This window comes from Cavia porcellus, unplaced genomic scaffold (assembly GCF_034190915.1).
Source record: "Cavia porcellus strain 051 isolate PalLab524CR breed Dunkin Hartley unplaced genomic scaffold, mCavPor4.1 scaffold_1, whole genome shotgun sequence".
NCBI lineage: Eukaryota > Metazoa > Chordata > Mammalia > Rodentia > Caviidae > Cavia > Cavia porcellus.
In genome coordinates this window covers 68247887-68272068 of record NW_026947484.1, presented here as the reverse complement: position 1 = coordinate 68272068, position 24182 = coordinate 68247887, and the positions used below count along the sequence as shown (strand labels likewise).

Genomic DNA, 24182 nt, shown 5'->3' with positions numbered 1-24182 from the left:
AGTGAAGGGTAAGGGGAAAACTGGCTCTGCAGAGCAAATTTGGGAAAGAGGGAAAAAGTAAAAAGTGAAATAAAGGTCCCCCTGAGGAGACAGGGCAGGCTGCCATGGGGAAGGCCACAGTAGCGAGCTCTTTGCGGCATCTTTGCCCTTTTATTCTCTCTACATGTTGTGCGAACCTGCAAGAAGGTTCATACAAACGGCCGAAAGAGGCAGCTTCATGGATGCTGGGGAGCTTCCATCCCTCCCTTCCCGGCCAGGCTAAGCCTGTCTCCCATCTCTGTGGATCTGACAGGTATAATCCAGGCTCTCGCATGCAGCAAACAAAGAACTGCAGGTGTATATCCAACGACAGCGTGGTGAGATTGTAAGGAACGTGCAAGACCAACAGGTGACACAGGAGGGTTTATTTAGGTGCACACGGGTTCAGCAGACCTGGGCCTTGGTGTCCAAAGGCTGAGCCCCCCACAAAGAAAGAACCCTAGCTTTTTACATGCAGTTGAAGTGAGTTGCTCTGTCGTAGGTGGGGAAGTGGGTTTACAGAAGCAAGATAAAGGCGGTTAAGAGGGACTGTTTCACAACTTAGCAACAGCCACAGGGAAGGAAAGTCTAAGGAGGAAGCGCTTAGGGTTGGGGAAGCTGCTTTTCCTTTTTAACTTTTGCTTTAGGAAAGAAAAAGCAGCTGTACTTACTGAAGATCACTGAGAGATGTACTCGGGGCAAGTCTGTGCCAACAGAGACGAGACGGCGGCACAAAGGGAAAAGCGGTGGTAAGGTGACAGGAAAGTAAAAAGCATGTCCACAAATGAGCCTTTCAGAATTTAAAAGCAGTGCCTGCCCCCCAAGTGTCCCTCACTGGGTCTCTAGGTAGGACTGACAGGGATGATTGACAGGGCGCTGAGTCATCTCAGGGCTCATCACACATGCCTGCCCCAGAACCCGCTCTGGTTAAATTACATGCTCTGGTTACATTAAATTGCACACAGTCCCTGTGTGCAAACCTTTAAAGAGGTTCAGTGGGTGAAAGTTACTGACGCTCAGGTCATGAGATCTAACCAGCATGTACTCTGACATGGAGCCTTAGAGATTTCCTGGGTCTTTATTATTTTTATTTCTGCTTCTCTTAGAACAATGGACAGAGGAATGGAACTAGGGTGTTGCCAAAATTCAGGCGGGTGGAGGGGAAGTGGTCTTTCAGCCCCAGTTCCCAAACTATGAACATTTGCGCTGTGAACTTTCACAGCTACCAGCAGACCTCGCCTTACGAACACTTACAGATATGAGAAAACAACGGAAGTAGCGCGTGTATCTCTGGACCCTGCCGCAGCTGTGCGGCTGTGTGCTTACTGTACAGAGCCATAGTATAGTATTACAGTGCTCAATCAGAGCCCAGGGGTCCGGAAGCCAGAGGAAGAGCAGTGGTGACGTGGGGGGCACTGCTAGGAATGCACAGCAAGAACCATGGAAGCTAAAGCAAAAATAATTGAGAGATCGGACTGAGACAAAAAGATGGCACACATCGCTTGTTCTCATAACATGAATCATTCGACCACTGGCACAATTCTAAAGAACAAGGACAGGGTCAAGGGGCATAGGAAGTCTGCTGTGCCAATAAGGCCAACAACACAGCCTAAGACTCAGTTTGTCGGACTTAGAAATGAATCTGACTTATGAACGCTGTACCAGAACAGGACTCATTTCTAAACCAGTTCATCAGGTGGGAGCTTACAGTACTAACTGTACTAATTGCACATTGTAACCATCATTGATCATTACAATATTATACCCCACAAATATATGCAAATATGTCGGTTTAAAAATAGGGCTGAGGTCAGGCATGGTGGCTCACACCTGCAATCCCAGCACTCAAGAGGCTAAGGCGGGAGGATCCTTGCAAGTTTAAGACCAGCCTGGGCTACAAAGTGAGCTCATGGCCAGCCTGAACTGCACAACGAGACCCTGTCTCAAAAAGACAAAATAAAATAAAATAAAAATAAGGCTGAAGATGTAGCTCAGTAGTACAGTGCTTGCCTAGCATGCCTGAGGACCTGAACTCAATTCCTAGCATGAATAAATAAGTAAATAAAATGTTTTAAAATAAAGCAATCAGAAAGCTTATTGTTAGGCAAATGTTTAAACAAATTGAGGCTCCTGTGCAACTCCACATGATTAGCATTACGGCGTACTGTAATAACACCACACTGTGATAAACAGGAATGTTCCTTTCACATGCACAGCTCCTGCTAGATTTTGAGACCACTACTGAGGAGGAAATAGTCTAGCTTAAAAGATCATATACTATATGATTCTATTTGCATAATATTCTGAAACTATAAAAATTACAAAGATCAAAAGCAGACTGGTGGTTGTCGGGAGTTGACAACCTAGCTCTAAAAGCAGATTATAAAGCGGTAACATGAAGGAAATCTTTGTGGTCCTGAAATTGTTCTGTATCCAGATTGCAATGGTGGTTACAAAAATAGACTCATGTGGTAAAATGACACATGCATTATACCGTCATATTATAATGTCATATTCTTGGTTTTGATATCACACTATAATTATGTCCCATGTAACTATGGGATAAACTGGTTGAAAGATACCTGAGACTTCTGGATACTATATTTGCAACTTCTTGTGAATCTATAATTTCAAATTTAAAAAGTATAATTTTTTAAAATGGTCTTAACTTGGCTTAAACTACAAATATAGGGAAAACTTAGAATGGGTTATTTCTGGTAAATTTGTTATGTTAGGAACCAAACAATCTCAGCTATTCATAAGCAATTAAGGCATTTTTAGATGGAAGAATCCAACATGGTAAATTAAAAAATGGCAATTTTTAGTTGAAACCAGATTTTTTTCTTCTGTATTTACCCCACAACTTATTGTTTCTGATGATTTGTCTTTGAGATACTAAGCCTCTTTTGGCATGATAGTCTCTAATTCATGGTCTATTGTTTCTCTGGAATTTCGTTGTACATCAATGTGCTTTTTCACAGTTGGGCATTGGATACAGGACTGGAAGGAAACTCTGACCATGAGCGCCAGTAGAATCCTAACCAGGCCTGAGACGTGCTTTGTAATTGTGTTCACTGTTTTCTTGCTTCATCTAGAATTTGTGGGGGGAAGTTCTCAAGATCAAACGATGAAATTTGCATCCTGCACCTTCAAATTTATTTGGGTAATTTAATTTCCATCTGGACCCCGAGGTCAAAACTGGGTGTCTGACCAGTCAAGCTGGGTATTTCTCAGAAACTGGAAAGGATCCATTTGGAGTTCTTGGATAAGTACAATTGCAAAAGGACAAGGCTTCATGGATTTGTCAAATGTAAGGGCCGTAGGCCTCCTTCCTCTGGAAGTCTAGCTGACATCATGTGAACATTTCCATCTGGAAATCCAGTTAAAATTATGGTCAAGAATTACGAACTTATAGAAATGAAGGTAACTTAGGAAGATAGCATAAAATTACAGTGGCTACAGTGAGCCGGTTTTATTCTATGTGAAATCATTCATACATGTGTGCATCAAGAAAAAAAGGCAAGGTCCTGGATATCTCAAAAACAGTGAGCTAGATTTTCCATTAGCATATAGATACTTCTAAAAGTCAGAATAACTGGAAAAACTGCCTCTTCAAAGTGTTACCTACAGCATGCCAATAAATTATGCTTAATTTGCTGATTCTAATCATTTGGGATTTTTTCATCTGAATTTATTTAAATAAATTTGATAAGTGCTGGGGATTAATTCAGCAGCATAAGTGCCTGCCTGGCAAGCGCAAGGTTCTGAGTTTGATTCCTGGTCCTCTGTACCCCCAAATAACCATCAATAGATGAATGGTTAAAGAAAATGTAAGATGCTAAAAGAAGTATAATCTTGAGTCATTTGCAGGAAAATAGATGTACCACAAGACCATAATATTATGAGAAATAAATCAGAGATACAAGCTTACATATAGCGTGGTTTCTTTTATATGAGAAGCCTAAACTATAAATAAAGAGCAAAATAAAAGATAATAAGAAAGAAAGAGAGAGCTGTTTCTCAAATAGGAAACTGATCAAGAGATGAGGGGGGAAAGAAAAGGGGAGGGGAGGGAGGGAGGAAAGGAAAAGGTAGAATAAAGGAACTAAGAGGAATCACACACCTGTATGGACTCCACACAAGCAAGGTAAACATCACATACTGCAAGTGTGTACTAATAAAAGGAATAAAATTAGATCTCCAACAAGCCAGAAATGTTTCTAACAACTGAACTTAACTGTTGATTTTGCACACAGCTCTGAGCTATGCAACCCTCCGGCAGTGCTGGCCAGTGCAGGCGTCTCAAGGCTAACAGTTCACAGGGACAGGGGTTTACTGTCTGAGGCAGCAAAGGGTGAAGACTGAATACACACTGCAGGTTTCCACCCTCTGTCGCTTAAAATTCAGTCCATAGTCTCGGTAAGTTAGACTACTGACGATAGGTAAATAAGGCCCTAACTTCCTTCTTGGAGAAAATTTAACATTCTTTCTCTGGGCTTTTGAGACATATAAATCTTCATTATGTGTACTGGGAATGGAACCCAGGGCCTTATGCATGCTAAGCTTCACCGTACCACCAATTGCAGCCCAGCCCTGTCTAGTTCTTTAAAACGCAGGCTTCAGGGGCAGGGGCTGTCACTTAGGGGCAGGGGCTGTCACAGGTAGTGCAGGGGAGCCTGGGAAATCACTCCCTGCACCCATCTGAGTCTGAGCAACTTCCCGAGACCAGTCCTCCCTCGCTGTTCTGAGAAAGGTGGACCATGAAACAAGGAAGACTTGGAAATCTGCAAGGGTGTAGACCAGAGCACCCGGTGCCAGGTCTTCTGGCCAGACCTTCAGCACCTTTCCCCCACTCCAACTTTATTAGGGGTTCACAACTACATTGCATTCATGTAATAACCAGAATGGGTTCTAGCACACGCATGTGCCTAGAAATCCCCATGGTGACTCACACTGTGTCAGTCACTCGTTTCAATCAGGGAGAGGCAGCCAGGCTGGGAAGGGCATACTTTAACTCCCCAAAGCCCGATCTAGGGGCGCACTGTGGGGTCTGTGCTTTCCTGTCATCCCAGTAACTTTAACCACCAAAACACGACTTGGAACCCACTAGTGAGCTTTTATATTATTGTGCCAGGCACATGGCTAAAATCTGAGAACACGGGCTGGAGTTTAGCTCAGCGGTGTAAGCGCCTGCTTGGCAAATGCAAAGTCATGAGTTCAATCCCCAGTACCAAAAAAAAAAATTTTTTTTTTAGAACACAAGTCGCCAATATCTGGCTGTCCACATATTTCTGTATGTCTAGATTTATACTAACATATCTTAATTCCAACTTCAAATACTATTTTTAGAAATAAATGTAACCATTGGGTGTCAAAAACATGAACTAAAAAAATAATGAGGGACCTAGAAATGGAGGAGAGGACAGTGAGAAAGGAAAGGGAGTAAAAAGAATTAAGATCCAGGCATGATCCCTGCTGTATGCCTGTAATCCCAGCACTCGGAGGCTGAGGCAGGAGGACCACTATGAGTTTGAGACCAGCCTGGGCTACAACAGGAGCTCAAGGCCAGCCTGAACTGCATAATGACACCCTGTCTCAAAAAGACTAAAAAAAAAAAAAAATTAAGATATGTCAAGTACATGCACCTATTTTCCTAAGATGAATATAAACTTTATATATTGCAAATATGTACTAATAAAAATAATTAAATAAAAAAATCCCAAAATTTATTAACAACAATAAACTAGATGAAAATAACTAGATGAAAACTAGTTTTGTTTAATGTTTGAAGAAGTCAGTCTAAAATTGTCCAAAATCTTGTTGGTAATTTGAAACTTCATGTTAAATGAAAGACTTTCATTAAATAGGTCATTTTCAAATAAGATAAAGTACTGAAATATTAATTCCTGAACATAAATTTAAGCTTATAGAGTATGGCTTTCTTATTAAAGAGGAATTAGACATAATTAGGCTCATCAGTAATGTTCTATGCTATTAGAAAGCGTAAATTAAAAAAACCATGAAATTATGTCCTTCCTAAATTTACTAGATATTAAGGATAAAAGGGGTAAAAAAGTATAATATTATATCAAGTAAGCATAACTTTTCCCTTTTTATAAGAAAAGAAAATGAATTCTTACATATACGCATTACTATGTATATTTAAATTTAATTTAAAAACTTGCCTGGTGAGTGCAAGGTTGTGAGTTTGATCCCTGGTACCAAGAAAATAAATAAATAAATTTAATTTAAAAAGAATAAAGGGAAACAAGTAAAATGAAATTTTACAAAGAAAATAGGGTGTGTTTCTAGTAAGGAAAAGTATACAAGGTACATGTTTTCATTACTGTAAAAAAAGTAATTTTATTTTAAAGCAAGATGACTAATTGCTCCAAATTTTTCAAAAAGAATAAAACAAGACAAAAACTGAACAGAAATAGACAGTTGTAGAAGGTTAGCAATAAAGGAATTTTATGTGTGGTTAAACTGAGAAGCAGAATTAGACAGATTTCCTTTTTGTCTTTTTGAGACAGGGTCTCGTTGTGCAGTTCAGGCTGGCCTTGAACTCACTTTGTAGCCCAGGCTGGTCTTGAACTCGCAACCATCCTTCTGTCTCAGCCTTCCAAGTGCTGGGATTACAGGCATGCACCACCACACTCAGCTTATATAGATTTTCTTTATAAGATTAAAAGATAAACTCACATAGGACTTGGGGTTTTTCTCAGGCAGTGGGCAAAGCTGGACCTGGGGATGTGGCTCAGAGGAGAGTGCTTGGCTAGCACCTTGCAGGTTCTGGATTGATCCACAGCCCCTCACACAGACACCACCTGCAAAACAAGGGCAGTTCTCTCTAGAGCTGATCCGCTCTTGCTTTTGAAAGTTTTTCTTTTTCTTTTAAGTAATTAACCTAGAAAGCAAAGATTTTGTTTGTGTTTTCTAAAGAGATTAAAACCAAGCAAACATAACAGAACAAAGCCACTCAAAGCAAACCAGTGTAAGTGACACAGGACTTCAAAACAATAGGAAATCAACGATAGTTACCACAATGCCTACTGCTGTCTTCAAAATAGCCACAGATATCTTCAGACATAGTAAAATTTAAAAAATCAGAACAGAATAGAACCAATAAAAATAAAACAATGAATGCAATAAGGGACTTCAAAACAAGTTAAGAGTAAATTCAAGGGGGCTGGGGATTTAGTTCAGCGGCATAAGCGCCTGCCTTGCAAGTGTGTGGTCATGAGTTCGATCCCTGGTACCGATAAAAACTAAAAAGACACACACACACACAAAAAAAGAGTAAATTCAAAATGGCTAGCATAATAGATCTTGTTATCTTTGAAATAGCTGCCCATGCCATTGAATACAATAAAATCAAACAAACCAAAAAATCAAAAAAAAAAAAAAACCAATAAAATCAAAACAAAAGAGAACAAAACCCAACACAACAAAACAATGAAAATGATACATGACTTCAAAACAAGATAACAAGGAATTAACAATGGCTACATCTTCGGCAGGAGATCCCCATAGATGCTACACTGCACACTGTTATCCTCTAAATAGATGATCAGACCACCGGTTTTAGACCTGCAAAGTCAGTGAAACACTAAACACCACAAGCATTAAACTGTATTCCACTGGAATAATCATCATCCCAGCTTGTGTTTCTCCAGATTAGCTGGTCACTTACGGGGTGGGTTGGGGGGGTTGGCTCTTCTTGTTTCCCAGCCCGAGTGCTGGAAGGGGCTGGCATCTGGTTCTCCCCGCAGCAGCCCACATGTTGCACCAGTTCCCAGGGAGGGCTTGCTTCTTGGTGACTTGTTCTCTTCCCCTGCAGTCTACGAATGTCACTGACTCAGGGGAAAAGGTTGGGTCTGGCTCCCCAGTGGCTCGCACATGGTGCCAATTTGCAGGGAGGGCTTGCTTCTTGTTTCATGTTTGGGGCTGGGGATTTAGCTCAGTGGCCTAAACACTGGCCTAGCAAGTGTAAGGTCATGAGTTCCATCCTGGTATCAGAAAAAAAAAAAAAACCGATTTCGTGTTTTAGCAAGATAATTATGCTTCACTGTGTGGTTCATTAGGTTTTTCTTTTTAGTGTTTTTGAGACAGGGTCTCACTATGCAGTTCAGGTTGGCCTTGAGGTCATTTTGTAGCCCAGGCTGGACTCAAACTTGCAACAATCCTCCTGCTTCAGCCTCCCAAGCACTGGGATTACAGTGTCTGCCACCGTGCGGGCTCTTTCATTAGGTCTTTTGTTAACTTTCAACATTAAAAGAGCTGCCCCCTTCCCTACTATGTGTTTGTCTTTTGGCTTTTCTATTCTTTTGTCGCCTTGGTGCTGTTTCAAGTGACCCATGATCCTATTCAGTGTTTTAATCCTTTTGATATTTTTGACGGCTTTCCAAAATTATTCCAGATTATGACGTTTTGATCTCCAACTAATTTAGAGAGTTTCCAGAAGGTTCTTGGAAATAAGAGTTTGTTTTCTTTCCTTATAAAAAGAGAAGTTGGGCCGGGGGTTTAGCTCAGTGGCATAAGCAACTGCCTGGTAAACACAAGATTGTGAGTTTGATTTCCAATACCAAAAAAAAAAAAAAAAAAAAAAGGGAGAGTGAAGTTGTGCTTGCCTGATATGTTAAATTTCATAGGAAGCACTGTAAAGTAATAAGTGATATTAAAGTTTAGATTATATTTATTATTGATTGGAGCATTCCAGAAATTGCATAAAATTCTTGGAAATATGATATATCATGGTATAATTTTACATCATAAATCTAATTATTATCTTAAAATGATGTCATAAAACCAAATTTCTTTCCTGAAAGTTTTAGAGAGTAGCTATGATACAAAATTGTAAGATATTACTTTTTTAAAAAAAAGATTAACAGGTAGAGACTTCTGATAACTTTAAAATCATGCTATTGGGCTGCTTAAGATCTTTCAAAACACAGTCATGCTGTGACCTCTATTGTTATATTGTTATGTCCTGTTTTATCTCAATCTCCCCCTTATTGTTTTAAAAAAATTATTTAGTCATTTCTTATGTTTGTCTTAATTAAAGAAAAAATTCAAAAAAAAAGAAAGATCTTTCAAAACTCAAAGGATTCATATAACTGCAAACCAAATATTAAGCGAAATAAAACATATGGAATTGAATTAACTAACATTACTAATTTTATGCATTTTTGTTTAAAATATTGCTTGTTCTTTGATGGTGTATTTTTCAGATTTAAGGAACATCTTTTCCCCTCCTCCCTTAAGCTGTCTATAATTTACAGCAATTTGATAAGATATACTTTTGCTAACAAAAATGCAATATTTAGTTTTTCTCCCTAGTCAGTCACTCCAGAATTTGGAAACTTCTATTAGATATTTGTCCGCTGGGTGTTTGCAGAGGCTCAGTGACACTCTGTCCTTGTCACAGGACATCGGACAAGACCTTGGCTTAGCTTCTTTAACTAGGTAGGTTCTTAAATGTTTGACCTGGTATTTCTCATTGTTAGGTTTTGTAAAAGCCAGGTTTGGAAAATACAAAGGAAATAAAGCTGCTTAGATATTTCTAAACACTCTGATTTAAATTTCATATTTTAAGATAGACATATAATCACTAATCTTGTTACACCTCTGTAAAAGGTCAGGACAAGTTTAAGGAAACTAAGATTATTTTTTCAAAAACGCAAATGGTGGTTATTTTTTGCAAAAATGGGAAGAACTAGCCCACTCGTTTTTAAACAGAAATTTAAGGCCAGGTGCACGCCTTTAATTCTAGCACTCAGGAGGCTGAGGCAGGAAGACCATCATTAGTTTGAAGCCATTCTGGACTACACAGTAAAAACCTGTCCCAAACTGCTCTACCACCCCCAATTTTTAGTGTATACATTATTAAATTTTAGTTTTACTTACTTGAGGTTTTGTTATGTTCCTGTACATTGAAAAAATTCTAATTTCTTTTAATTTTTTTAGTTTCACCGAACATCAACATTCTCCATTTTGCAAGTCTTGTGGATCACTGCAAGTTCAAGTTCAAAGCCAGCCTGGGTTATGCAGTGAGTTCAAAGCCAGCCTGGATTACACAGTGAGTTCAAGGCCAGTTTGGCCTACAGAGTGAGACCCTGTCTCCAAAAACCAAACCAAAGCAAACAAAAGCAGGAACAAAAATCAAATTTTATGAACTTACTTTGACAGATGACTAGGCATGGTAGCCCATGCTTATAATCCCAGCACTCAGGAGGCTGAGACAGGAGGATGGGCTCGACATCAGTTTGGGCTACACAGTGAGTTCAAGGCCAGCCTAAGGTACACAGTGAAACCCTTTGGAAAAAGAAAAAAAAAGTCAGTACAGATGACTGGGCATATGTCTAAATTAACCCATTCCAAGCTGAAAATTCCACAAGCTGAAAATACATGTACTATAGCAAATCTACTGAGCATGACAGCTTAGCCTCGCTCCATGAAATGTGCTTGGAACACTGATATTGGCCTACGGTTGTGCAAAATCATCCTACCACACCTGCTTGCCCCCTCATGTAACTTTCTAAATACAGTAGACTGTACAGTACAGTCGTTTGCCCTCTTGGTCGCTTGCCTGACTGGGGGAGAGGACTCCTACCCGCCACTCACCATCAGTGCAGGGCCTGAGAAGAACCTTGAAGATGTTTCCAAGTTAGCTGGACTTCATCCCAACCAGCTTTCTCTGCACTCAAAGCCTGAAATTGTAATTTGCTTCAAATATTAACTCGTTTTCCTTTTATTTTCATTGAATTTTCTTCAAGCAATGCACAGTATTCCAACATAGAAGTCACTGATATTTCACAGTTTAACAAGAAAGACTTTGTACATTCATGTTAAATAAGTTAGAAATTGTTGCCTTGAATTTGAAAGCTCTTAGAGAGCAAAAACTATTGTTAGTTTGTTTGTTTTGGTACCAGGGATCAAACTGACAACCTTATGCTAACCAGGCAGGCGCTTTGCTGCTGAGCTATATCCTCTACCATTAAACCACTTTTTCACCAGCTAAGTGTTACACTTTTCACTATGTGGTTGATTAAATCTTGGCTTCTGGAAACTTTGCTCAGTGGAATTTTTCAGTCATTGGTTCATTTCCTCCTTCACTCTGGCACAATGTACCCCCTCAAAGGTTTTAGGTGCTTTCTTGAAGTCACTTGCACATCAAATTATTGCCACAGGATCAGAGCACTTTGGGAGACCACCCCTCACTGTGGCATTGCAGACAGTGGCCTTGGAACCCCGAGCTGCAGGGCGCCTACTGACAATGACAACATTTGCCTGACTTTTTGTCCCAGTGACTGAAACAGTACACTGGTAACTGAGAGCACTGTCACGTCCTCTGATCACTCTTGGAATGTTAGAGGGTGACCCCAGGATAAAGCAAAGACTATTCCTGAAAAAGTAAAACCAACTCAGTCATAGAAGTAGCCTCACTTAACTTAACTTGAGTCATTTCTGGTTAATGCTATTATAAAACCAAAAACCAGCTTAACCTCATAAGCATAACCTTATAACCTCAACAATTATAAGCAGCCAGCAAATGTGATTATGTGCCTAGGGATATTCCAGTGCCTTTGAAATGTTATTGTGTCTCCGTTAACTTTCTTTTTTTTTTTTTTTTAATTTTATTTAAGGAGAAAAAAGAAAAAAAAAACAGAAAAAGGGTACAAGTTATACAGAATTTCAGAAAAAATAAACAGTAAGAAATCACTAGTTAATTACATATTGTCATCTTAGAAGTAGTTGTTCAAGTTACAAAATTAAAGCATATAGAGGGGACTTTCAAACAATGAAACTGGAAACAGTTTTGTTCAATGATCCAACAAAACTCAGTAATATGGTTATCTATCTTATACACTTAAATATATATGCAGTTATATCCTTTAGAGCACTTTCTTTTCCTTTCTTTTATACAATGACAATTACACATTTTGGGTTTTATTACTCCCACAGTTCTTATTATTTTTTTTCTTTGAAGAAAGTAAAACCAAATGTGACATAACAGGACAGAGTCAGTCAAGTCAAAAGGATGGACATAATACATAATATAAAAAACAAAATACAAGGTGATCAACAATGGTTACCATAATGCCTCTTGTTATCTTAAAAAGAACTGCCTATATCATCAGTTATAATAAAATTGAACAAAACAGTAAAGAATAAGACCAATAAAACCAAAACATTGGAGACATTAGAGGACTTCAAAAGAAGATAATAGTCAACCAGAATGGGCGCCATAATGAATGTTATTGTCTTTATAGTTGTTGCCTATACTTTCAAACTCGGTACTATCAAGCATAACAGAATAGAGGAAAGTCAGTCAAAACAAGATGGTGAGAGCAATACAGGGTTTCAAATCAAGTTAATAGGAAATCAAAGTGGGCTACTATAATATATCCTGCTATTTTTTATTTTTCCCTTAATTAAAAGGATAAAAATGAAAAAGTAGAAAATATAAAGGAGATTGAGATTAAAAAAAGAGGGCATCTGTTTACTTTCTTACATTATTAACTTAACCTAAAGATGTTTTCTGTGGACAATTGATTCATTTTTCTACATGTGTTACTTTCTCATGGCTAAGATAAAATATGCTCAAAGTTAAAGGAGGAGGAAAGATTTATTTAGCTCACAGTTGGTAGCGATTTCACTCCATAATAAGCTCTCTCCAAGGTAGGGTGGTGTGGCAGACAGGCATTGCAGAGGAGAATCAGTGCATGGCAGGCAGAAGGCAGCAAAGCAACAAGAGAGGACCGCAGCTCTTTGTGTCCCTTATATCTTACTCAGGCTCCTTCGCACAGGTGGCACTCACACCCTTAACCTAGTGCCCTGATCCTAGCATTGCACATGAATCAATCCCACACCACACACACTAGACCCAGCCACCTCTGAAAAAGCCCCACCTACGACAGCATGAGGTGTTGGGGAGACATCTAGATATAAGCCATAACACTATATATGGAAATTGTTTATGTAATTGCCTGAGTTGACATAAAGCATATAATTTTCTCATGAAAATATATGGAAATAATTTTTTTTCATGGAATAACTTCTCAGAATATCAGGGATTACAAAAATGAGTTCAAGTCATTACGTGATGGATAGACTGCAAGTTTATACAAAAGATTAATGTTTCTATGTGTGATATATTGTACTGACTTCAAGTGCTGAGATCCTTTGTGAAGAGAGAAAAGAGAACACAGGAGAATTGTCTGGACTTGTGGCTGGACTCCACACTCTTTGGGGTTCCTCCTATTTCATTCATGTTTTACCCCTCAATCTTTCATGTTTTTTCCTGCTTTATTTACCTCCAAATGTGAGGCGCCAGGCAGAGGTGAATGCCTGCAGGCTCTGTGAGGAAAAGGGTGCCCCAGTGTACAGCATTTGTTGATTTTCATGGCATGTCTCCACTGTTCTGCACTGAAGCTATTAACATGGTGTTAATAAACCGGGAGTTGGGAAGAGACATCTCAATCAACTCTCACTAGCCAGCTAGAGAAGGTTCCAGTACATCACTGGTCCCAGAGTTTAACAATCAGCACTTTTCCTTATTTAAAATCATCCCGTAAGTGGCCTCACCACATTCCATGACTTTGAATACCACATATACATGATGTTGAGGTCCAAATTAGATCTTATGCTCGATCTATTCCATTTGCACAGATTCAAATACAACTGCCAGCTGGCTCACTTGGATCTCTAACTGGCATTTGAAATTTTAAAGGAATAGAACAAAACAAAATTTGTTTTTTAAAAGCTGGTGCTGGGGATGGACCCCAGGACCTCATGCATGCTAAGTATGTGTTCTACCCCGGAGTCACGCCCACCCGAAGCAAACCCTTACTTTTACCCTTGCTTACCTCCCAGGCTCTTACTTCACTAGAGAACACTCCATTCTGAACCCTCAGAATTACCCTGGACTCTTGCGTCTTATACTCTATGCCCAATTCATTTGGAGCTCTGTTATATGTGTCTTTAAAACTCATTCAGATCTCCACAATCTCTAATCCTCGCTGTGCAATCTAAACATGACTTTTCACCTGTGGTTTCATCGCCACCTCCAATCTGATCACCTGTGGTCAGATTCTGGGCATGCAGCCAGAATGAGCATCGAAAACGTACATCATAAATAACTGTATATCCTAGTTAGGGTGTGGTGATACATACCCAGTTCTCTGGAAGGCTGAAGCATCAAGACTGCAAGTTAAAGCCCAGCCTGGACAACTTGGTGATACAGAAAGACCCTGTAGCTCAATGCAGAGGCCCTAGGTTTAATGTCCTCTATCACAAAGAAAGAAAGAAAGAAAGAAAGAAAGAAAGAAAGAAAGAAAGAAAGAAAGAAAGAAAGAAAGAAAAAGGCATGCACCAACATTACTCTGTCAGGTCTGCCTAACTGCATTTGATCACAGTCAAAATGCAAACCCTGGCTCCCCACTGGACTTCTCCTACCTAACTTGGCTCTGGCTATGTCCACTTCAGCTCTTTCTGTTTGCATGCCCTTCCCTGCATGGCCCAGGCTCCGGGGGCTTGCTCTCCTCCTCTGGGAAGCTTCTCCCCAAAGGGCCTAACCCTAACCCTAACCCTTCACACAGTTTGCCTCATTCAGGTGCTTACTCAAACTTACCTCCTCTCAAAAGGGGGCCTCCGCGATGGTACATCCCTGAGGGTCTTCCTTGCCCCCGTATCGATCACCTCTCCAGGCTTAGTTGTATTTTGTAGCTGTTCAGTCCCTCCGTACTGCTCTTACAGTCATGGCTGGGTAAATTCATGCACAGTGGAAGTCTGTTTTGCTTTTGAAACTGGACATTACAAAGTCCACGTTTGAGGAGCCCTCCTCCGAAGACCTCTGTATCATCATCATGCTAAAAGTCAAGAGGTTGAGAAGAAGGGAACCAAACTCACCCCTCTATCAGGAACTCACTCCTGTGAGAGTCACCTGAATCCCCTCAGGAGGACCGAGCCCTCAGGACCTAATCACCTCTTAAGTAAGGGTCCCACCTCTCAGCCTTGCTCATGGCGTTTCCAGCATATAAACTTTGGGGGACACATTCGAATCCATTATTTATATTATTCGCCAATTTGTGTCCATGAGAACAGGCATTTGTCACACTGGCTGCTGTATTCCCAATACGCAGTGTGCCTTATGCTTAAGGGGGACCTGCACACATCACGTGGCTAATACATACTTGATGAATGAATAAATACAACCAGAAGTGAAACTGTTGTACTCCCACACAGCTTACTATTTGTATCAAAATGTAGCAAACTTTTTTTTAAAGGACCAGATGGCAACTATTTTAAGCTCTGTGGTCATAACAGTCTTCTCCACAAATACTGTACTGAACTCTGTTGGAAACCAGTCACAGACAATGCTTAAAGGATTGAAGTGGCCAGGTTCCTGTGAAACTTTATTTACAGAAACAAGCCATGGGCCAGACTTGGCCTTTGGCCTGATAGCTTGCAGGTCTATCCCGGATGAGTCTGACCATACCATCTGGCTGTGTCCATGAAGATGATCTCATACCCCTCTGTCTCCCGCCCCATGTCTCTTCTGTTCCAGGAAACTTGTTCAGGACAGTAAAAGTTGCAAATACCCTGGAAAAAACCCACTTGCATGAACCTCAGATTGTTCAGCAGCTCATCAAATGAAGTCAGATGACACTTTTATCTTCAAGAGTCTTCAAAACTCTTTCCCTAAAACACTTCCCTCGCCGTATCCACTGATGTGAAAATATCACATTTCTAGCTTCTGCACTGCAAGATTCATCAAGCACAGCCCAAATTTTTCTAAATATTCCAACATGGCTTTACCCATGGTCAAGGGGGTGATCACTTGGGTCTGGTAAGCAATTACTTCAGTGTTACCTGCTAGTATTTTCAAAATCAGCCACAACCAAGGGCAATCCCAGAGGAAGGTACCGAACTTCTGTGGCCTCTGCTAGGGTGATTTCTTGTCTCCTCCTCGTGCTTACAGGACATAAATCGTTCGCTCCATCAAAACATGGAGAGCTTTTTATACACATGATAGGGGCATCTTGATGAAAACCAGGCACCTTCACTGTGTATACCCGTAATAAAAAAAGGTAACCTCTTCCTCTAGCAATTAATGATTTTCTTGCTTACTTTTTTGACCTTTAAAATACCGTGTCACTGGGGATTTTGACAGGGAGAGGAAACTTTACTATTAAAAACAAGGCCTTGGGTTTTTCCTAAGTTCTTCTCCAGTCTTCTGTGTTTACTGACCCGTGACTCTGCAATTCATAGTGCACAGGACCAAGAGGTTTCTGGAAGACTGCCATGCCTTGCTGACATAGCAAGCTCCCGAACACCGTAACTACTGCTGTGGGTGTTGGGGTGGGGTGCGGGGCAGTATCCTTCTCTGCTAGAAACACTGGAATTTGTTTGCACAAAGAGCTCATTGAAAGCTGACAGGTCTGGTAAAGCCATTCCTCTATTCCCAAGGAGGGAGCAGCCACACAGCAGCTCTGCTGGTACCCTCTTTGCAAAGGGAGGATCCCAGAGTCTGTGTCTTGAGTAATCGGCAGGCCCTGCTTCTCCAGTGGGTGGAGGTAGCAACGTGGTCCTGGGGACAGAGCCCAAGACTTGAGTCAGGGCGTAAGTCTTCCAACAGAGGGAAAACACCAAGCCTCCTGGTCTCATCCTGAAATGCACAGGGGTGAAAGCCGCACCCCATCTACAGGGGGCCTGGGTCCATCAGGTAGGAACTTAGAGGTAAAACTGTTGTCTAAGTCAGAGTCTTTCCACGAATGCTAGTTGTTGTTGTCGTCATCGTTGTTATACTGTTTTTAGACAGGCTCTGGCTCTGTGGCCCAGACTGACCTTGGCCTCCTGGGCTCCAGCAGTTCTCCTGCCTCAGCCTTGTCAGCCGTGACTACAGGTGCACCACTGTGCCCGGCTTCTTCCTGTGATCTCATTAAGGCGGTGGTCAGAGCCATCACTGTGGCAGTTTAGCAAAAGTTCACCCTCCCATTCCAGCCCCAGCTTCCCTGCAAGTTAGATTTCTAACTGATGGAAATGCAAACTGTATTTGTCCTCTGCTTGTCTGTGCCCTTAAAAGGCAAGCAGCATCCAGAAGGCAGACCACATCATAGTGCCCCACGCTAAACAGATGCGACTGGCAAACACTTTCTCTTTCAGGAGGGATCAGGTGTCTAAGGACAGATAATGAAAAGAAGTTATTGAAAAGTCATCTTAAAGAGGTAAATGCCCACGGAAGAAATAGTAGAATTGGAATAGCCTTGCAGATTCAAAGGGCTGGTGGATTTTGAAGTGAAAACTTATGCAGATCCCTTTTATATAAAACAGAAAAAATTCAAAGCTACAGTGACTCTCACACCCCACCACAGCCTCCCCACAAACCTCCATCACCGCACGTCCATTAAGGACTTTCTGTGATATCGCAGGGGGCTGAAGCATAGGGTTTAAAAATCTCTGCTGGTTTAGTTTCCTTATGTACCATGCAGGCCAAGTGACTTCCTGGAAGGGAAACGAAATTGTTGCCTCTGTCCTATTCTTGGGTTCACAGCTTTAAATGAGAACAAAATTATAACAAGGAACACTTCTGTCGACCCTTGACTTACAAACTCAGTTGGTTCCTGAGGGCTGGTTGCAACTCAAGTTGTCAATTGAAGGCTCCTCTACACAGCACTGAGAGTCTGTCTCTGGTACACAGGCAGATGTCAGTGCCCTCAGAGAGACACTGGCCCCAGGATTTCTCCACCAACCCCATGCAGGAAAGGATATTGCATTGCACCTTCCAGAGCTCTTTAAAGGTTAAGTCTGAGACCATCTGGAAGTATAAGTAGCTGGCATTCAGGTCATAACTCAAGATTTTGTTAAAACTAAAATTCTAGCCATAACTCAAGTTGTTTGCACATCAGGTCAGTTGTAACTCAGGAGTTCACTGTCTATACTGCACTCTTATTATATGCCTGGCTCTTGGTTAGATTTTGTGAATTATCTGATTTCATCTCCATGAGAGGTAGGTACTTGTTCCCTTCCCATCTTAAAGATAAGGAAACTGATGAGGACTGTGGAGGGAAAGAGCAAGGCCCTACCAAGAAGCAAGCCACCCATGCAAATCAGTGCCATGCATGGGCCGCTACCAGAGTGGGGACAGGCAGACACCAGCCCCTTGTGGCACGCAGGCTGGCAAACAAGAAGTACCATTCCCATCCCCACCCCCCAAAGTGGCCTGCTGATCCAGAGAAACACAGGCTGTGATGACAGCTATGGAGGTGAAATGCAATTGGATGCTGTGGTGCTTTGCTCTTTCTCCAACACTGCAGGCAAGTCAAGGGCCAGTAGTCTGATCAGCTATCTATTCAGAGGCTAACAGTATGCAATGTGGCATCTAGAGGGATCTCCTTCTGAGGGTTATAGCCATTGTTGATTCCCTGTGGTCTTGTTTTGAAGTCCTGTATCATTTTCATTGTTTTGTTGGGTTGGGTTTTATTCTCTTTTGTTTTGTTTGATTATGTAAAATCTAATGGCCTGGACAGCTATTGAAAAGATAACAAGACACATTATGGTATCCTTTTTGGATTTACTATCATCTTGTTTTAAAGTCCTTTATTACAGTCATTGCTTTGTTTTTATTGTTTTGCTTCTATTCTATCCTGTTTGAATTTTACTACGTCCAAAGTCATCTACAGCTATTTTGAAGATAACAAAAGGCATTATGGTAACTATTGTTGATTTCATAATGTTTTGAAGTCCTTTTTGATTAGTTTTATTCTATTTTATTTTCCTTGTTTTTATTTTCCTCTTTAAAAAAAAAAAAAAAAGATAAGGAACCTGAGGCTTAGCGAGAATAAAAGCTTGGTAAGAAACTCAGACTGAGGCAAACATGGCCCTACGGTTGATATTGTTATTTCCCCCTACATTTCCTCCCATCATGCAGTTTTTGAAGGAAACTGTAATTTGTGTCTGTCTGATTGTTATCCACACAGAGGACCTTTAGAATTTCTATGGATTATAGATTTGAACCTTAACAGAGAATTGTTTACAACATGTTTTCAATCTGGATTTAGATTTTAGGAAAAGAAGAAAATTTTGAATAACAATAGTTCTTTTACGGGTGAGCCGAGTTAATGAACATACAGTCTCAGGCACAGGATGAAGTTCTATTTTCCGCCGTGTGTAGCCAACTCTGGGTCATTATTTTTCTTTCTGTTCAAACCTAAAATGCGTTTTTTGAATAAAAGAAGTTGAGTTAGTCTAACTAGCAAAATACTCCACCTTCACCACACAATTAGCTCATTATGGAAAATTCTAAACAATTTCTACCAGGAAGAAAATAAGTCAAATTGTTGGATTAAAAACTGGTGGTCAACAGAACACCAGCTGAATTAAATTGGCATGGTGCTGGGTGTTGATGGCCCACCTGAGGAAAGTTGCCAGCATAAATAGAGATGTGGAGAGGAAGAGCTGGGCATTGTAGGTTCTCCTAAGTGTGATTGTTTGGAGTCATTGGTTCCCTGGAGGAGCTTGTCATGGCTAGGTTCCTTGATATAAATTTGGCCATTTTCATCAAAGGAGCTCAGGACCTTGTTGGTGAGAGTGGCTGTGGCTCACTTTGGGGGAGCTCTGGTCCTTACACTGAGCATCACTTCCTGGCTCCAAAGGGGAAGATGTGTGTTATTTAATCACCTGGAGAAGCTTATATGCTGGCTTCCTGATATGTACTTGACTGTTTATTGTTGGAGGATCTCAGGACCTCACTATCACCAAGGATGGCTGTAATACTTTTCAGGGGAGCCCTTGTCTTTATCTTCTTGGCTATTGCTTCTTGGCTCAGTGTGGAACCCTCAACCTGGCAGCACAGCTCCTTCACCCTGCTAGCATGACTTTCTAGCTTCCACCACTGACCTTTGGGCCTTCCCAGTTATGATCCGTAGAATAGACACTCATGAGTCACTGTCTTGTGCTCTAGGTTTTCAGCTGGATTCATGCAGAACATTGCTGTGGGATCTAGGTCATCAGCTGAAATTTCTAGGTCTTTAGTGTTGTGCACAGATTTCCTTCACTTTCTTGTACTTAACTCTGGGTCACCATCATAAAAAACTATTATAAATTCTGTGTCCTGTATGCAGTTGTTCTCCTTGCAACCCCTGAATATAACACAAATGAATAAGATCATTCTTTGTTTAGTTTAAATGGTGTTAGGGAGTAGTGAAAAGACGACCAGTTTTATATTTGTCATCAGCGAAGTCATCAGTTACTTGGCTTTGAAAGCAATTAAATGATAAAATAATAGTATTTCAGGGCTCTGAAAATTCTATCCAAAGATGAGCCCATCTCCCTTAGAGATAGAAGAACAGATCAATCGACAGGCAGGCCACTCCTGCTAGTTTTATAGGTAGTTTGTCTCACTCCTGTCCATTTCTGAGAGCTCTTTACAACAGAGATACTAACACTCAGCTTTGACATTGCATGGTTTTTTGAACCAGACTTTTTGTCACTGATTTGAACCTGGCACCTTTTCCAGATAAGCTGTTTTCATGTATTTATGTTAGATATCCAGTAATGCCTCGGTTCACAAAAGCTCCTGTTTACAACCAATTTGGGTCATAAACAAAAGCATTTGGTACAATTTTGCTTCGGATCCCAAACTCCACATCAGGTGACAAACACTAAGGTGTCCACCTCCCCCACCCCACACACACAAACCCAGCCGTCTTCCCAAATGTTAAACAAATTAAGTTCATTGTAAAACGTGATACCATTTAACAGTATCTGTCTTTTTATTCTTGTTGTTTTATAATGTTTCAGGGATTTCAATCTCCATTAAGAAGTTATGCCTTATGTCTGGATTGCCCATAGCCTGGGTTTTTGAGATTTTCTTACATTATACATCTTTTGTTTTAGATTGCATTTGAGCCTTCATTCTTTATATGATTTGTACCATTTTGTGTCTCTCTTTATGACTCTGTGGTGTGTTAACATCATTTATCAGCTTGTCTTTTCTCCATGAGGTAGGGTTAAATTTTCATATACACTGAACTATCTTTCTGGATTCTCTATTCTATACCACTCATCTATTTTTTAAAAGACTATATTGATTTTTTTTTTTTGAGATAGGGTCTTGCTATGCAGTTCAGGCTGGCCTTGGGCTTATTTTGTAGCCCAGGCTGTTCTCAAATTTGCAATGATCCTCCTCCCTCAGCCTCTTGAGTGCTGGGATTACAGGAGTGTGCCACCATGCCCAGCTAATATATTGATTTTATTATAGGGACTTTCTGTCCTTTTTCGTACATTCTCAGCTATTCTTAGTCATTTATTCTTGCATAAGAATATTAAAATGTTTACTGGTGTTCGTGCTACAATGATAAGGCCTGCTCCATAGGTTTGCCTCGCAGGCCTGGTACCTGGGAAAGTTACCTTATGTGCCCTTATATAACTTAAAGGATCTGTGGATGTGACTCAAGTTCTTGTCTTTGGGCGGGGAGATCATCCTGAATTATTCCATGGAGTTGCAAAGATCCTTATAAAAGGGAGGCAGGAGTCATCAGAGCCAGACGAGGGGCGTGTAACAAAAGAGCAGAGAATGAAATGACTCCCTTAAAGGCAGAAGGAGGGACCATAGAAGAAGGAATCTGCTTGCCACACCAAGCCAAAAAACAGAAGCAGCAGACACTCTCCTCAGAGTCTCCAGACAGAAACAAGCCTGACTGACACACTGGCTTTAGCTCAGGTGCTCAGTCAGCTTTCCTGTACTGTACAAAATACCTGAGGTGATCTAGGTAAGAAGAGGAAAGGTTGCTTTTGGCTCACGGTTTCAGAGGTTTCGTATGTGGTCTGTGGTGAAGCACCTGGAAACACATGGTGAAAGAAGTCACACGGCTTGGCAAAGCCAGGAAGCAGAGAGCAGAAGCCTGGTCCAAGCATCCCTTCCAGGGGGCATCTTCATCCCCCGAGGACCGGAAGCCCTCCAAACAGGCCCTGCCCCTCAAGGAGTCCACCACCTCCCACAGCCTGTGGACCAATGGGGACCGAGCCTACAGCACATAGACCTTCTGGGGACATTCGCCCAAACCACAGCAGGCAGTGAAGCTAGTGTTATGGACTTCTGACCTCCAGAACCGTAAGGGGATAATTCCGTATTTTTTAAACCACTAAGGTTATAGCAATTTGTTATAACAGTGGTAAAAAACTAATACAATGTTGAAATATAAATCATTCTAATGGTATGTGTTAACTGGTACTTGTATGGTATTTGTTTTTCCATTCAAGAACATACTTTTTTTATGACTTCAGATTTTATTTTCTTCAGTAATATTTTGTTTTATTTCTGATAATTATGAATTAGATATTTAATACATATTTCTGATACAATAGTATTTTCTCAACATATAAAATATGCCGCATAGTGCGCTACACTGATTATCTAATTTGATCAAGTCAAAAACCTCAAGATCCTGGGATGAGTTCTGTCCCCTGTACCAAAAAAGCAAAAAACCCCACAAAACTCAAGATACAAGTATATTGTCCTTATTTGATATAGGAGGAAAAGGGGCTCTTGTTTATTTATTTATTTACTTCAAGGCTGTTAATAGGTTAGGAGATGATTGTGGGAGCCAGCTGTGGAGCTTGGTCAGCCAGCTTTGAAGCCTTTCATCAATTGATCTTCCTGCCTCTCCAAACCACGTGTGACTGGCTGAAGGGCCACTCTGTTTGCAGCTGTTTAAAAAGGAGCCACAGGGAGGACTTAAAGGAACACACACACACGCATACTTGTGTCAGGGTGGTGTGATTTCATTTTCTAAAAACCAGGCTTGAGGAAACATTTCCCCAGTGCAAACCTTCTCATTGTTATGAGATTTTTTTTTTCAAATGGAAGAAAATTAATTGTATCATAAAAAAATGAATCTATTGGTAATAACTTTATGAAATTTATTCCTGATACTTGATGTTACAAACTTTAAAGTCTTTGAGATATGCAGGATTATTGTAGGTAACTGACTTAGACCCCATTTGAGTTCTTTTAACTGCTTTTAAAATTTCTTTCTGTCTCTTTCCACAAAGACCTGTTACACGCCTCCAGTGAACACAGCCAGTGTGCAGAAAAATAAACTAGAAGCAAAGGCTGCCCATCCCCATGTTTCCCACACAAGGTGCCCTTCTTAAGAGGTTCCTTATAGGAATTTTCCATTGGAACAGGCAGGTTTTCGCGCTGGTTACCCGCTCATGCTGTGAGCAGCCTCTTCTTTACCCATGGTGTGAGTTCTGGGATCTGGGAGGCAGACACTGCCTCCCCCAGGGTGGGCTTCTTCCTCCCAGGCCACTGCAAACAGTGACCCTGGCAGCCATGGTTTTTGTATTTTTGTTCTTTGTCTTTTGAAGAACAACAGAAAACCTTTCTCTGGAATAATGGATGGGAAAGGTGACTGCTTCCTTTTCCTGGAACTTCCCTTTGTGTATTTTCTTTAGAGCTTGCCTGTGGTCCTGCAGTAAAATAAAAGCTTTTTTGTTGTCTTGTTGAACACAGGTGTGGCTTTATCTCATGGCCTGCCTGAGTGAATTACTCACTGCAGAGAACATTCTGTTTGCTGGACAGGAATCCATGTGTATGGATTGTACTATTATACTACTTCATTGTTGAGGGACAGAGTTGCATTGTGTCTCTTGATTTCCCACCCCCACCCAACCAGTCTTCTCAGTGCTTCTACCCCTGGCAGCCAAGGGCTGGGCTTGGGTGTGTCACAGCAGAGCATGCACCTCGCATGGGCGAGGCCTGGCCTTCGTCTTGGCACCCCAAACAATTTGACCACTATGGTAACGTTGTTGTAAACCAAATTTGTTTTTAACAACTTCAAACTTACAGACATTTTGTGATAATAGGACAGAGAACGTTGGTCCTTGTTGACCCAGGGGCACCCAATCTTCCCAGGGAACCTGAGTACGCAGCTCCTAAAATCAAAGAGACAAGCAGAATCTGCTTGTTGAAATTGGGGAGCTCACGCTGCTTCCTTCCAGCCTTGCAGTTCTCAGATCCACTTCAGATTTCATCCTGGCCCCACGAGTCCGACGGAATGAATGGATTCACTTGAGATCCCTTTTGCAGTCGGCAATGACCTTAAAATCCCAGACTCTGTAAGAGAACAGCAAAGTATAAATAAATTAAAGAGTTAAAT

At 40.9% G+C, this 24182-nt stretch overlaps 1 protein-coding gene across 1 annotated transcript in view; it reads right to left on the bottom strand.

The window, feature by feature from the left end:
- Positions 1-22429: 22429 nt before the first annotated feature.
- The window catches only part of Prune2 (prune homolog 2 with BCH domain), a 277788-nt gene continuing 276035 nt past the window's right edge, over positions 22430-24182 (bottom strand). Inside the window, exon 17 of the mRNA XM_063249631.1 lies at positions 22430-24139. Coding sequence (XP_063105701.1) covers positions 24091-24139 — 49 coding nt within the window. The 3' untranslated portion in view covers positions 22430-24090. The remainder of the gene's footprint in view (positions 24140-24182) is intronic.